General features: G+C 41.7%; 1 protein-coding gene across 5 annotated transcripts in view; it reads right to left on the bottom strand.

The window, feature by feature from the left end:
- The window catches only part of Kat6b (lysine acetyltransferase 6B), a 178,574-nt gene that overhangs the window by 150,403 nt on the left and 13,315 nt on the right, over positions 1-14,856 (bottom strand). For all 5 annotated transcript variants that reach the window (XM_034497409.2, XM_034497408.2, XM_034497410.2 and 2 more), the window contains exon 2: positions 10,520-11,387. In XM_034497409.2, the coding sequence (XP_034353300.1) occupies positions 10,520-11,143 (624 nt within the window). In that variant the 5' untranslated portion in view covers positions 11,144-11,387. The remainder of the gene's footprint in view (positions 1-10,519; positions 11,388-14,856) is intronic.

Raw genomic sequence — 14,856 nt, 5'->3', positions numbered from 1 at the left:
TACTGGCACATACATCACCTACATACAGAACACTAATGGATAAAAATTGAAAATAAAAAAATTTCAATCACTCTGAAAATGAAGCATAACATATTAGTCACGTGAGAAGGGGTCCCTGCTGTGCATCTTGACAGGTTTCAACTAGCTGTTTAAATTACCATTCCAAAATGGCTTCTCTTTGTAATTCCCACAGGGCATGGCACAGTGCTGTGCACATTATGATGACAGACCTCTGTTGATTTTACCTAAATGAAGAGGTTAAGGCAAAATGTGGGAAAGGCACCACAGGCAGTCTGAGTACCCAGAGTGTGCCTGCTCCAGCAATGCCCAGGGGTAGGTCGGCCGGCTTCTTTGGCCTGTTTGTTTTTCTGTAAGATGTACCCACTTAGCAGCTCTCACAGCCACTGGGGTTAAGGTAAAATTACTTTGTAAGCTTTCTTTCTTGTTTGTTTGTTTTTCCTTGTAGCCCTTGCTGTCCTGGAACTTGCTATGGAGGCCAGACTGGGCTGAAACTTAAGAGATCTGCCTGCCTCTGCCTCTCCAGTACCGGCATTAAAGACGTGTGCTATTATACCCAGATCTATTTTCAATCATAAGAACATTACAATGTGTTTAAATGAGTATCTTCTTGTATGGTTTTCTATGATCTTCAAACACAACGTAAACTACCAAGCATGTATGCATTATTTGCACATTGTTTTCAATCATGCCTGTTTGCTTTCATTGAATGCCACAGACTAGATAGGAAAATTAAAAATGGTTTCCCACACAAACCATGAGCTTTGGGAGAACTGAGAATTTTCTCACAGGATATACACGAGAGTAGGAAAAAAAAGTGGTGCTCTCAGTTATAACTATTTATTTCATTTTGCTCTGAATTTCTGAAATGCTTGCAAAATACATACAATTTGCACCTGATCAGTGTTTTCCAAGCTGCCTGCAGGCTTGTGTTCATACATTAGCAAGATTTATTGCTAACCAACATACCATGCTAAATTGAAATCAAGATACTATACAATTTTCCAATACCGAGGTGATTTTATAAGTTGGCATAAACGCTTTGGGGTAGGTGGATGTAATTGTTGGTATCGTGTTCTACTCAGTAGCTGTGGAAAATGAGATAAACTGGAAGGTTTCAGAAGGTCAGGCCTCATCAGATGGAAAGATCGCAGCTTTTATCAACTCTGGAAAGCACACACTGATAGGCTGATAAGTAAATAGTTGTTATTCCTCGCCAACTGGCAACATTTGGTATTTCCAAAGCACTTCAGCTAAGGGCAACAATGGGGAGATGCAGCTACATTGTGAAGGAAAAGCCTTCACAAAGTCTAGAGCCCCCTCCCCAACATCCACCTTTATTTGCTGTTTACATCTCTGAATTTTTCTCAAGAACAACAACAAAAAGAAACATAGACACAGTTGTTCAGGGTCCTCAACTGAGGGCTTGAGGTTGAAACACACATAAAATGCTTCTGAAATTGCTTAGTCTCGTAAAGCACCGAACCTCTGATCCCAGCACTCTGGAGAGAGAGGCAGGTGGATCTCTGGGAGTTCCAGACCTGATGTAAGCATACTCTGACATGCTATAAATTCTGTTAGGTAAAGCACTGTGCACCAGGTGACACACAATGGCCACACCACCGCACTCATACTTAAGGCCCAGGGCCTCTTTCATCTTTGTCTACGTGGTGACCTGGAAGATAGGAAAAAGGACTTAAGTACTTCACTTCGGTTTTTAATTTTAAAAGGAGTGGGTTTTATCTATTTATTGTTTTGCTTTGCTTGAGACAGGGTCTCAGTACAGTGCCCAAGCTGGCCCTGGATTTGAATAAATCAGGCTTTGGCCTCTTGACAGCTGGGATTATGGTCATGCCCCACCATTCCCAGCTAAGGAGGCTGGTGTGAAAAATTAGCCAGTATTGACCAGCTACATCCAACGTAATCCCATGCATCCTTTAAAGCCAGGCACCTATAGAGGAATGGTCAGAGATACCACATTGCTGATATTAAAGACAGGACAGAAACCATGAGTCAAACCAAATAAACAGCCTAGGAGCTGGGAACAAAAGTGAGGAAACAAGACTCTGCTAGAAGGCTATGCTGCTGTCATCCTTTAACCATCTGACCATGTTAGACTTCCCAACCACACAACAAAAGAATGACAGGCTGCAAAGCTTCAAACTCTAAGTTTATGTGAGCAAAGCAGCAATGGAAAATTCAAACACACTGAGCGAAAGGTTAGGCACATGGCCTCAAGCCTGCACTGAGCACTTAACTAATCGCAAAAGGGGAGGCGGGCTGCTACAACGGAAGATCTGGAAGCTGAAAATGTGCCTCTGTGGTGCAGGGCTTGTGTAGCATTCGGGAGGCCCTGTGTTCAAATCTCCAGTGAAAGTATCAGCTCAAGACATCCTACAAGACAACCCTTGAAAACTGGCAAAAAAGCTGTTCTCTGCTAAGAGCCATGATGACCAAATGCCACTTGTGAACTTTGCCGAGTCCTAAATCAAGTAATAAATAACATTAAGACTCGTTTGAGAAAATACAACTACGGGCGAACTCTCTGCTTCACCTCTGAAGTGTTTTTGTGAGTGACAGCACTGATCTACATACACAGGAGGCCGTTTTCACTCCTCACTAAATGTGTAAGGAGGTAACATAATGCCGTCTGCCATTTATGTTCCAATAATTCATTGAAACTTATTTTCTGTTTGGTCTCTCTCTCTCTCTCTCTCTCTCTCTCTCTCTCTCTCTCTCTCTTTCTCTCTCCTCCCCCTTCCTTCCTTTCTTTCTTCCTTTCTTTCTTTCTTTCTTTCTTTCTTTCTTTCTTTCTTTCTTTCTTTGGTTTTTCGAGACAGGGTTTCTCTGTGTAGCCCTGGCTGTCCTGGAACTCACTCTGTAGACCAGGCTGGCCTCGAACTCAGAAATCCGCCTGCCTCTGCCTCCCAAGTGCTGGGATTAAAGGCGTGCGCCACCACCACCACCACCCCCCCCCCCCCCCCCCCGGCTTGTTTGGTTTCTTTATTGTGGTTTGTTTTGTTTTGAAACAGGGTCATTCTCTATAAAGCCCAGGCAGTCCTGAACTCACTTCTGTAGACCAGGCTGGACTTGAATGCAGATCCACCCTCCGCTGCCTCTCAAGTGCCGGAATTAATGGCTTGAGCTACCACAGCAAGCTCAAAAATTATACACATGCACATTCATTTACTCATTTTCTCTTTCTCTGTAGAAGAGAAAGAATAAACAGGTACAGTACTAACAGTTGTTGAAAGAATGTGGCATTTATTATTCGGATAGCACAATTTTTTAAATTTGTGCTATTAAAATTTGTATTATTAAAATTTTTTAATTTTAAAAAGGTAAGGGAGAAGGTCTGCCCTGGCTCCCCCTCCACTGCCCCCCTTTCCCAGGTCCCTCACATACTGCCTGGGATGTGATGACCAGCTGGTGTTCGTCAGATAGCCTCCACACTTCCACGAGCATGTAATATTTGCTGCAGTTTTACTCACAATTCAAGCTCAATAGCTAAGTTTGGTTTTGTTATAAGAGAGAAACACATGACAGTAAAATTCCATAGAAACAGGTCAACCATGAGGACAGAGCCATCTTTGATAACCTTGTTACTGGGTTTAGTTTGTGCCTTCTTCTGTTCTGCTGTCTCTCTTGTTCCCCAGAAGCTTAACACTCTTATTTTGAACTTCATCCTTCCTATTTATGCCTGGAGAGGCCACAAGCACGGCAGGAAACTGAACAAAAAAACAAGACTGGTCGCATCAGGAACTACTACAGAAACCACAGCCTTTGGCTCCCAGCCCAAGTCACTGGGAAGATCACAGGCAGCCTGGACCCAGGCTCTCCTCCTTCTCCCTGCACTCCATATGGCAGCTGTCTGACATCAAAGAAGGTGGGAGAGATTCTCTACATTCTCCAGACTGTTCCCACTCCTTCCCTTGAAATGTGCAAGAGTCCATGATGTCTCAATCAGCTCTTCCGCAACCCCTCTTTCCCTGCATGCTAAGACTGCACGATGCTTAGCAACAGAACCCCAAGTGAGGGCTGCACAGAAGAGATGCAGCACCAAGGAGGACTACCAGCAGGCCTTCCTGATGAGGGAGAACACGAGCTAAATGTCACATGCCTTCCAGAATAACACCAAGGAATAAAAACTGAACTTGTAAATGAAATTAGGTTGCTCTTTTGAACTGCCAGTCTAGCTGGACAGAAAAAGGCCCAGCATGGTTTCTGTGAGTGCCTATGCTGTTTTTAATAGGGAGGACACAATCAAGCCAGATCAAACATCTGTTAACCAGTCAAGTCTGTTAATGAAACAATACTGCAGCTGGTTTATCAAAGATCAAAAGTGGAGCAAATTAGCAAAGGGATGTATGAACAAAGATGGTTTCTGAAGAATAGCGGCTCAAGAATTTTAAACCCACTTGTCAAATTAACACAGATCCTTCCCGGATTCCCTTGGAGCACTGATTAGGGTTTACCCTGCACCTTTGTAGAGACCAGCTTCGGTTTAATTCAACATCGTTTCATCTAGTACTTTCGTCTGTCTCGTTCCACACTCTCAAAAACACAACCTTTCATAAACAAAATAAAAATGTACACTGTGCACTACACTATAGCCTAATAACTATGATGTTTACTTCTATAAAGATCAACAATAACAGGCGGTTTTCCACCCCTGGCAACTTCTCAGCAAAGTGGCTCACATCCGAGCAGAAGCACCAGTGCACCGTGTGGCCATCCTTCTCTCTCTGAGGCCCATGTACTAACTTCCTGTCACCACCTGAAAGCAGCAAGAGCACCCACATGCAAACAAACACACACTTTCCTCATGGCCCTGCTAACAAAATGTCATCAGCAAATTACATGGCTGACTCATTTGCTAACTCTAATTTGGTAAGCTAATTGCTGTTTATGTGAAATATTAATGGATAGGAGAGATGAAAGGCCTGAGAAGATTTCAGATTCACATTTTAAATCTTTGTGTGACTGGAAAACAATTTTACCAAATCTCCTCTAGTTTAATGTTCAAGACTTTAAAAAATGAAGTATAAAAACACAACAAAATCATGGATTTTTACAAGCAAAATTGTCACTTCAATGATAAAACAATTACATCTCCTATGTGTTGGCGATAACAAAGATAAAATAGATTTAAAAACAACCACACAACAACTCAGACTTCCATTTTGAGAACATCTAAAGTGTATCATCTGCTGAAGTCTGGAGAAAAAATAAAATCTTTGCCATTCAGGATAAAATCAGAATAAATCAGCAAACAACACATAACTGTTAAAATAACCTCAATGCTAAAAATACTGACTTTCTTGGTACTAAAAGTATCACAGAGTAGGAAAATGGCTCAGTAGGAATTATTTGCCTAATGAACATAAGGTCTTCTATTCTAGTCTTCTATTACAGCAACACACACACAGGCACACGCACACACATGTGAGTGTGTGTGTGTGTGTGCGCGTGCATGCGCGCGTGTGACATTAAAAAGTCATGTAGGTATAGTATAGGGAATATAAGTATAAATTCTTCAAAGTTGGTGCTCATTCAGGATAGAATTAGTGTTGTGGGAAAGGTATCAAAAGCATCACACACACCTAAGATCTAAAGAGTTACAAGGAATGTTCACCGCACCCTTTACAATCAAACCTTCTGACATGATGCTGTTCCTCTACCATGAGAAGCCTAGACAAGTTCTATCTTGATAACAGTTCAAAAGCAGAACAAGCTGTCATGCTTCAAGTGCAATAGAAAGACCCAGTCACTCACTTCATCTTCTGCTTGACCTGGCTGCCTAGTTGGAGCAGTCTGAGGGCTCTGGTGCAGAGTTGGTGGCTGGACTGGTACTGCCCAACAGCAAAGGCTGCCCCGGAGCACTGCAACCTTCTGAAGAGCTTCTGGAGCTTAATTACAGGAACAACAGGATCCACAAGCTTGCTTCCCTGACCTTGGAAACGTGAGCATTGATCCACCTGATCTTTCACGCTGTAACAGATTTCACCATTCTAAAACTGACTTTTCTCCATGTCAATGCCAAAATTCAGAGAATTTTGGAAAGCATATTTCATAATATTTAAGTTTATCCAACTTCCAGTTGAATACATATAGCTAAATATTCTTTGAAAACAAGAAATCTTTAATACAAAGGATATCGACTGAAGTCAACATAAGATATCAGGACTCTAATTGAAATCCTTCACAAAGTACCAACAACTAAAAACTTCCCAGAGACAAGATGAGGAGGGTGTCCTGTTATGACAGGGATAAGGGGGTTAGAGAAGAGAAAACAGTAAAGACAATTTAAAAATAAAATGTCCTCATTTGTGGTCTGGTGAATGAATCTGACATAGAATGGGAATGTGTCTATGCATGGGAATCCTTCACACTGACACACAACCCTGCCCAGAGCGGCCCCAAACACATACCTTTCAAAAAGGAGAGTGAGGGGCAGGTATGGCAGTACCACATGATCTTAGCACTTGGGAGGCTGAGGCAGAAGAATTCGGCCAGCCTGGGCTACATAATGTATTTGGAGTTCCCCTACTTTACACCGAGATTTGACATTCAATAATTTAGGATGATACTCTCAATAAAGTGAAATACTAAGGAATCTGCTTAAAATTGGACTAAACTGATTGTATAAAAATACTAAAGCCCATATGTGCAAATGGAATCTTACTGCTACAAAGTGTGATAACTGAAGTCTCTCAGAATATTTGACTTTCCAAAGTCCTCATAATCTGACCTAATTGAGCTTTACAGATTTAATGAGAAGCATTAATACTATCCTTTAGGAGTTCCCACACTGAGTCAAAGATAAAGTTTTATCTTCAGTGGTTTAATTCATTTCCCTATCATCTCAGCAGAGAAAGCTTTCTTAAATAAATACCAAGTATTACGTGTTAAGAAGGGAGAATGGTGATCCCCAATTTGAATTCCAGAGTTTCACAAGTGCTGCAATTACATTCCAGGAAGCAGGAGGCCTCCTGTGCTAACCTTCATTGTGCTCCCCGCTACAGCACGCACAGGAGTGATGATGACGGTAAATCTAATGAGGCACACACTTCCCCGCTGCATTTCAAGTCTGATGATATTGTAAATTGCACTGGCTTGAAAAAAAAAAAGTAAGAAGCTCATCCTGACTACCAAATTTCCAATGCTGGAAGTCTATTTGCTGGGGGAAAACTGTTTCTGACTGACTGAGGAACTACAAGAAGAAAGTAGCCCCGGGACTGACTAGGACACTGCCCAGAACAAACAAGCCCTGGACTCAAAACTATCGGAGTGGACTCTCAGCCTGACTGTTCACCAGTTCTACTGAACTTGAACAAAAAGCTTAAGCTTTGTTCCTCAGTTTTCCATCTGCAAAAAGTAGGACACTAATCTACCTCCCTTCCAGTAACTATGAGTCAGGAGCTAAGTGTGAACTACTTGGAAAAGGCCAGCATTTACGCTTACAATACATTAGCTGCTATTTTTATTTTCTCTTTTACAATGACATTCAACTTCTTAAAAGTAATTACAATAACAGCTTCTTTAAAAGACTATTCCACCAAACTATAGTTGTTAAGACTGCATCATCCTGGAATAGTCTCCATTCATATCCTAAATTCTGCCAAGCATGGAGACATACCTGAAATTCCAGCTACTACAGAGGCTAAGGTAGAAGGGACAAAATTCAAAGCCAGCCTGGGAAGCTAAGTGAAACCTTGTCCTAATATTTTTTTAAGAAATTAGGAATGGAGAGATGGTGTAGTGGGTAAAGTACTCACCTCACAGGCACAAGGATCTGAGTTCAGATCCCCAGCACTCTAGTAAAACAAGGCTGGCTACAGTGGATGCACATTTGCAATCCTAGCTCTGAGAAGGCAGAGAGAAAGGAGGATCCCTGGAGCTCTGGGCAGTCCAGATAGCCAAATAAATCAGTGAGCTCCAAGTCCAGTGAAAAAGATCTGTCTCAAAAATTACTTTATTGCGAGCAATAGAGGAAGACATCCAATATTTAAAAAGAAAGCCAGGTATGGTGATCACACCTTTAATCCCAGATTTCTGCAAGTTTGAGGCCATCCTGAGCTACATAAATAGTGTTCTAGGCCAGCCACTGCTGCTATAGGGTAAGACCCTGTCTCAAAAAAAAAAAAAAAAAAAAAAAAAAAAAGCCTCTCTGCTAGCTAGTGAGTTCCAAGACAGTCTGGGCTACATACATATTGAGATTTTTATCTAAAAAAAAAATAATAATAATAATAATAATAATAATAACGTTTGTTTGTATGTATATGTGTGTTGCACATATTAATATTAGGTTGAGGCTAGATTGCTCACTGATAAAATACCAGCAAAATCTTTTTATGATTACTTGATACAATTAATCCCCAAATTTTATCAACTAAATATTCTGGAGCATGTTTTCTCAGCTTTCCTTGCTAAATAATGGTGCTAAGCTGAAAGATCTACATCCTAGAAAAAGCAACAGCAATTGCATGCTAAGCAATAAATGTCTCAGTTCTCGATCCTAGACACTTTTAAACATGAATTTTTCCTTTAGACTAAAAATAGTTCTGTACAGATGCTGCCTGAAGAAAAAAGGCTAGCAAGAAATGATGAGCAAGGTTGCAGAGAAGGAGAGGAGCTTTGGAGAACCTGTCTTGCCCTCTCCAGACTCGGAAAATGCCTCCCTGCAGAGGACACAATTATTCATGAAGATATGAAACTGGCCACAGTGCCTGAAAGGAGACCATGCGCCTAATAATTATGCAACTCTGTCATGGCTGAGGATAAAAAACAAAGATAACCAAACTTATGAAGAAATGGCTCTGGATTCCCTTCAAGAATTCCACCTCAGCACTCACAAGCAAAACCAGGCAAGTCTCTGTTTGAGACCAGTCTGCGCTAAACATAGAGCCCCAGAACAGCCAGAACTTCACAGTGAAGCTCTGTCTCTAAATAAAATTTAAACTTTTTTTAATTTAAAAAAATAAAAAATTTTCAAGGAGAAACAGGTGTCTAAATGGCTGTGTTCAGGAATTCAAATAAGTCATTTTCTGTAATTTTTTAAAGAGAGTCATGAAGAAAATTTCATAGTTTACTTCATTTTTGATACATCCACAATCAATGAATAAATAAATGTTGTGGAAGACCAAAAAGATATGAACACAGTTAAGAAATCCATTCTAGACTTCAAATACCTGTGTGAAGACCTGGTCTTCCTCAGCTTCAGAGGAATAAAGCAAAAAGGAAACCAGGGCCCATTTCATGAGCTTGTTGTACCAGAAGAACACTAAGCAAACCAGCTTTGCTAATACTTGGTTCTCATAGGAGCTGAGACAAAATCCAGGCCTCGTCGTGGGAGCAGGCAGACACTTTCCCACAGAGCCTAATACCTGGCTCTCAATACTTCTCAATACGCAATTTACAGGTACAATTGCTTACTATTAACAATGGTCAATGTCACTGTTCAATAACGTAAAGTTAACTGCTACCAATGAGTGCACTTAACCAGAAGATGGGGAAAGAATGCAGAACCCGGAGGGCTTGATTTGCAATCTGCTGTCCTACTGCAGCATGACTTTGGGGAATTAATTCAGTAAGCTTAAAATAAAACCAAGAAAATCATACCCAACTGAAGACTTAAAAATCTCAGCAAAAAACAAAACTCTGTTGTATACATTCAATGCTATAAAAATAACATAAAGCCTTGGGCCAGCAAACCAGCTCAGTGGTTGCTTGCTGCCAGCCTATCAACCTGAGTTTGATCTCCAGGACCTACCTAGTGGAAGGAAAAACACCTGCAATTGTCCCCAGATCTCCACGTGTACACTGTGGCTTGCAGGCATGTGTGCACACATACACAAAAATATACAAAAACACCAAACAAGGCAAAATAAACATTCACCTACACACCCACTGACCACTGACAATAAATGGCTTTAAACAGAAGGGATTTAGGTTACACAATATGCAACGATTATCAGTATTAAAATAAGTATGGAGGTTTTTCTCTCTACAATTAAGGGAAGGAAAACCCCACACTCTCCTTTCTTGGGCTTGAAGAAGGTAGATTCAAGCTTACCAGGCAGTTACAACATAAAACAAGTCATGTGCATATTATGTTAACTCTTAGCCACTGAAGAAACCCTCAATACATGATAAAATGATGTTTAAACAATCATGCTAAGAAACACCCTAATATAAAAATATAAAAGCCAGCTTCAAGTCAGAAACAACTGATCTTTTCAAACTCCACTCAGACCTTCCGTCCACATTGGTGGTTCTCAGCCTTCCTGATGCTGTGACCCTTTAATATAGGCAACTATAAAATTATTTTTGTTGCTACTTCGTAACTATAATTTTGCTACTGTTATGAACCGTAATGTAAATATTTTGGGAAACAGATGTTTGCTGAAAGGGTCAGGCCATAGACTGAGAAGGGCCTAAGTGGAATCAGAAGCTAAGACAGTAGTATCTCCTGTGCATCAGTACCGCAGGGCTCACTCACCTGGTCTTTCTCATGGGGTAGAAGACTGACTGGAGGGAGTGAGGACGGAAAAGCACTGGAGTACTGGGGCGCCCCTTTGCCATCTGAGCTCCCATTATTGACCCTGTACTGTGGTCCTTCCTTCAGTAACCTCCCATTGTTCACAGCCCGCTTGGCCCCTAGTCGCAACCTCTGCTGAAAGGCTGGGTGGTTAGTGGTGCCTGTAAGATCACTCTGGCTTCTCAGATACTTCTCGATGTTCTTCAAGGAGGAGCCATTTGGCTCCTCAAGGCCTTCGATTGCTCTCTTTAAAAGTTTATTCCAATCTACATTGCGTAGATCATTACATGGTGGTCCTTTAGACCCCTTGGTTGGCTTGGGGAAAGTGCCTGGTTTAACTGATGAAAAACGCCCAGGATTGTCCGGGTCCTTATATGAAGCAAGGCCTTTGTTGGTGACTTTGAGAACGGAGCCATCCTGAACACTGAGTTCCAGCTGTTCCGAGACTGTTTTCTTATCCAACCCATGGGACGTGCTGACTGCATGGCAGATTCTCTCTTCAGAGGGCCGCTGCTTCTGCTTCTTGATTTTCTGCACTGCTTCAAGAATCCACTCTGTGTAAAGTGGGTTTGCAAGTTTTACCATGGTTGACAAATGGCTTCTCCAACACAGACGTTACCCATAGAGGTTCACCTTGTACTTAACACAACCTGCACATTCGAAAGTCACAATTCAATACACGAGCAGAGGATCCCAGCCCATGTCAGGCAACAGCTAAGGGACAACCATCCTTAGGAGAGTCGAAAGAGGCAATGTTGACGGTCGTCTTATTTCGCCAATGGGAAAGTCTGTACTCTTCAAGTGAAAGACATCTTTAGGAAATCAAGACCTTAAAGGATAAAAAAGGAGAGAAAAGGCTCTTAATAATAGAACTTTTAAAAATAAAGATTTCTCAGTATTATTCTTTATCAGGTGCAAATAACTTAAGTAACACCCTTGAGATGGCTCAGCAGGTAAAGGTACTGCCTTAGCACTGACGACCTGAGTTCAGTCCCTAGGACCCACAAGGTGAGAACAAGGCCTCCCTCCCCAAACTTGTCCTCTGACCTCTACGCACACGCTTGTAGTATATGCTGCCCCAAATCCCTCAAGTACAAAATAAATCAATTTAACATGTGGAAAATTTGACTCATGTTATCAAAATTAATAACCTTGTGAAAGCGGTCTAAGGTACATGTCTACCACAGATATAAAATAAATACCAAAAAGGAATGATAGTTAGTACACGCCTTTAATTCCAGCACCCAGAAGACTGAGACAGGCAGATCTTTGAAGAAGACTGCCTGGTCTACAAGAGAGTCTCAAGCCAGCCAAGAGCTACATAGTGAAACTGTCTCCAAAGAAACAAAAACTTAAGACAGAGTAAAGCTGAGCTGAGCTAGGTCATACACAACCTAGCCATCTGTATGGAATCAGGACATTCTGGTGCTCTGCTCTGCCAGCATCTGTGTGTGAGAGCATCTATGGCCCAGGCTGGCAAACTAAAACGAATACAGTAACACCCCTTCACCCTTTAATAATGCAGTATTCTACTTATCTTAACACCTGTCCCAGCTCATCCCACACCTCAACGAAAGACAATCCCTACAATCTGACTCCAGCTGGCCAGAGCAGCAGTGCACTCAGACTTCTGCTCTCCAATCTGGTACTGAGTACAACCCTGGCCCAGGAACTGGGCCAGACCTACTGCTCTCCAGTAACGGCTACATCCCAGCCCACTCTATCCAGATGACAGCGTGTTCACACATAGCATCATTTTGCTAGGTGTGATATGATGGCACAAGCCTGGGATCTTAGCATTTAAGAGGTTGCAATAAGGCTGAGAGTTTGAGACCAGTCTCAGCTACATAAAACTGTCTTTTTATCCAAATAAACAACAATCAGCCAAAATCACAGCGATCGTGTAATCGCCAGCGTAATCGTAAATGTGAATGGCCTCAGGATGCAACAGTGAACAGCACACTGCAGCTCAAGGGGCAGTTTCAGAATCTGAGCCCAATTCAGTTCTCACCTGGGCCACAGCCACCTGCCTCGGCAGAGACAGATATGGCTCTGGCCCCCAGCTTAGTACTGCCTTGTGGAGAAGTACAAAATTAAAGAGACCTAAGCCTGGGTCGCTTTCCCTTCAGGCAGCACACATACAGTATTCCCACTTACCAATGGGGACACTTTCCAAGTCCCCATTGGAGCCCTAGGACAGAGCTACTGTACCTGACTGTACTGCCTTGCTTTAGTTTTTTCCTGTACATACACAATAACAATAGACTTTAATTTACAAATCAGGTACAATAGAAATGAACAGCAATAAAAAATCCTGACAATACACCATAATAAAGGTAATTTAAAAGTTACAAAGGAAAAAATACTGTTCATTTTTCATGTTTTGTGGGGTTAACTGCTGGTAACTGAAACCTAGTTAAGAATGGCACTTACCATTGGGAACACAGATCCATCTATTATTATATATGTCTACTAAGTTCAATGTCTACAGACCTTGAAGGGGGTCTCACAAAGCACAAAACCAAAGTTTTATGGTTGTTGATTTACTTATATTTACCTAAAGAGAGAAATTTCAAATTCTTTAGATAGATACTAAAGAATACAACATTTGTACTCAGAGTCTGGAGTTCCTGTGAGAGTGACCCACTCAGCTCCTGACCCAACAGCCTGAAAGGGACTTCTCTGCAAATCAGCACAGTCAGCTCCCCATGTTTCCCTGAGATTCAGAAATGGGGAGCTGATGAGACTTACGGGTCATCCAGTCCACTTCGCAGCTGCCCAGCACACGATCTTTGTCCAATCACTCTAACAGCCCACCAAATCTTTGGAGGTAGCTCAATGCCCTGAGAGGAAGCTGGAGCCATCATACATTTCTTACTCACAGAAGCAATTCTCCACCTCCCTATGATTCTGACACTCAAGTTGAGTTCCCCAGGAACAATCCCAAGGCATTTTACTATTTCTTTAATATGATGGGCCCTCAGATACTTGAAAATAAGTATCTTTTAAAAGCTACTATCAGCCACCCCCACCTCTCTACACCTCCCTTCCACCCTAGCTCCTTCAACTTTTACACATTCTAGTCCGTAAGCACAGCCATCTACCGGCTGCTCACTCCTGCTAACGTCCACCTTCAAAGTCCCCAGTCCAGGGGTCACTCAGTTCAAAGGGTAACTCAAAGTCACAGGAACCACCTCAATAGCCACGTCATGCTCATACTAGCTAGCCATGCTGAGCATGTAGCCCAACCAAATAATGCCCAGATCTTTCTTCAAAAAATGTTGTCCAACTAAACCTTTCAAGCCCTTCCTTAAAAAACTAAAATGCTGGATTTTTATTGTTATTCTTGTTGCTGATTTCCTTTTGCTGTTTGTTTTTTTAACACAAGGTCTTTCTAGCTGGATACTCATTAGGTAGCTCAAGCTAACCTTGAACTCACAGCAAACCTTCTGCATCAGCTTCCCAAATGCTGAGTTCACAGGCAAGCACCACCATCCTTAGCTTTTTAAATAATGGTATTCAAAGCTAATTTGAAGTATCTTCTAACCTGCCAAAGACTGTCTGAATCTTGACTGTCATCTGCAAATCTACTAAGTTCTCTGTCTTGTGCCATCACATAAATCACTGACAGACCTTAGAGCTGGAGCACTGTGCTTGGGATAAACCGCTGAAGCATCCCCCCCTGCAGACATGTACAACAGGTGACACATCTTTTTAAAGTAAAATCATTTACAGCAAAACTTCATCAGAAGATATTTCACTGTATCCAAGTAATTATCTCATCTTTTGTCACTTATTCAAGAGAAACCACGACTACCTTGATCTGACTGTACGAAACACACCTAAGGGAAGCTGATGAGATGTCACGGCCAGGCAAAGTGCCCAGTAACGCAAAGTCGCTTTTAGGTATTTCAGATACATAAGCAAAAGAGCACCAGTAAAGCAAAATATATTTCTCAAGTAATACACACCCAAAATATACATTCCTAACAAGCTTTTACCACAATCAGTATCCACCACCAAAATAACCATCTATAGCCATTACCAACATAGCTCAGCAAGACTGACATAGCTCAGCAAGACTGGTAATAAGAGGAAATATCAAAATTCAAACTTCAAATGTTTAACAATCCATGACAGAAAATGAAGACTGTCCAGGTCTCCGGGCAAATATGTCCCCCCCCCCCATTATGTTTATTTGGGCATAAAGACCCAAAAATCAGCAACCATCTCAGGAAAGTGGATAAAGTACATTTCACTTTCTTTTAAACAACGACTCTTTCTAATTTTTTCCACAG

This window comes from Arvicanthis niloticus, chromosome 3 (assembly GCF_011762505.2).
Source record: "Arvicanthis niloticus isolate mArvNil1 chromosome 3, mArvNil1.pat.X, whole genome shotgun sequence".
In the NCBI taxonomy this organism is placed as follows: domain Eukaryota; kingdom Metazoa; phylum Chordata; class Mammalia; order Rodentia; family Muridae; genus Arvicanthis; species Arvicanthis niloticus.
The sequence above is the reverse complement of the archived record's forward strand: the minus strand, read 5'-3'. Positions and strand labels throughout refer to the sequence as shown.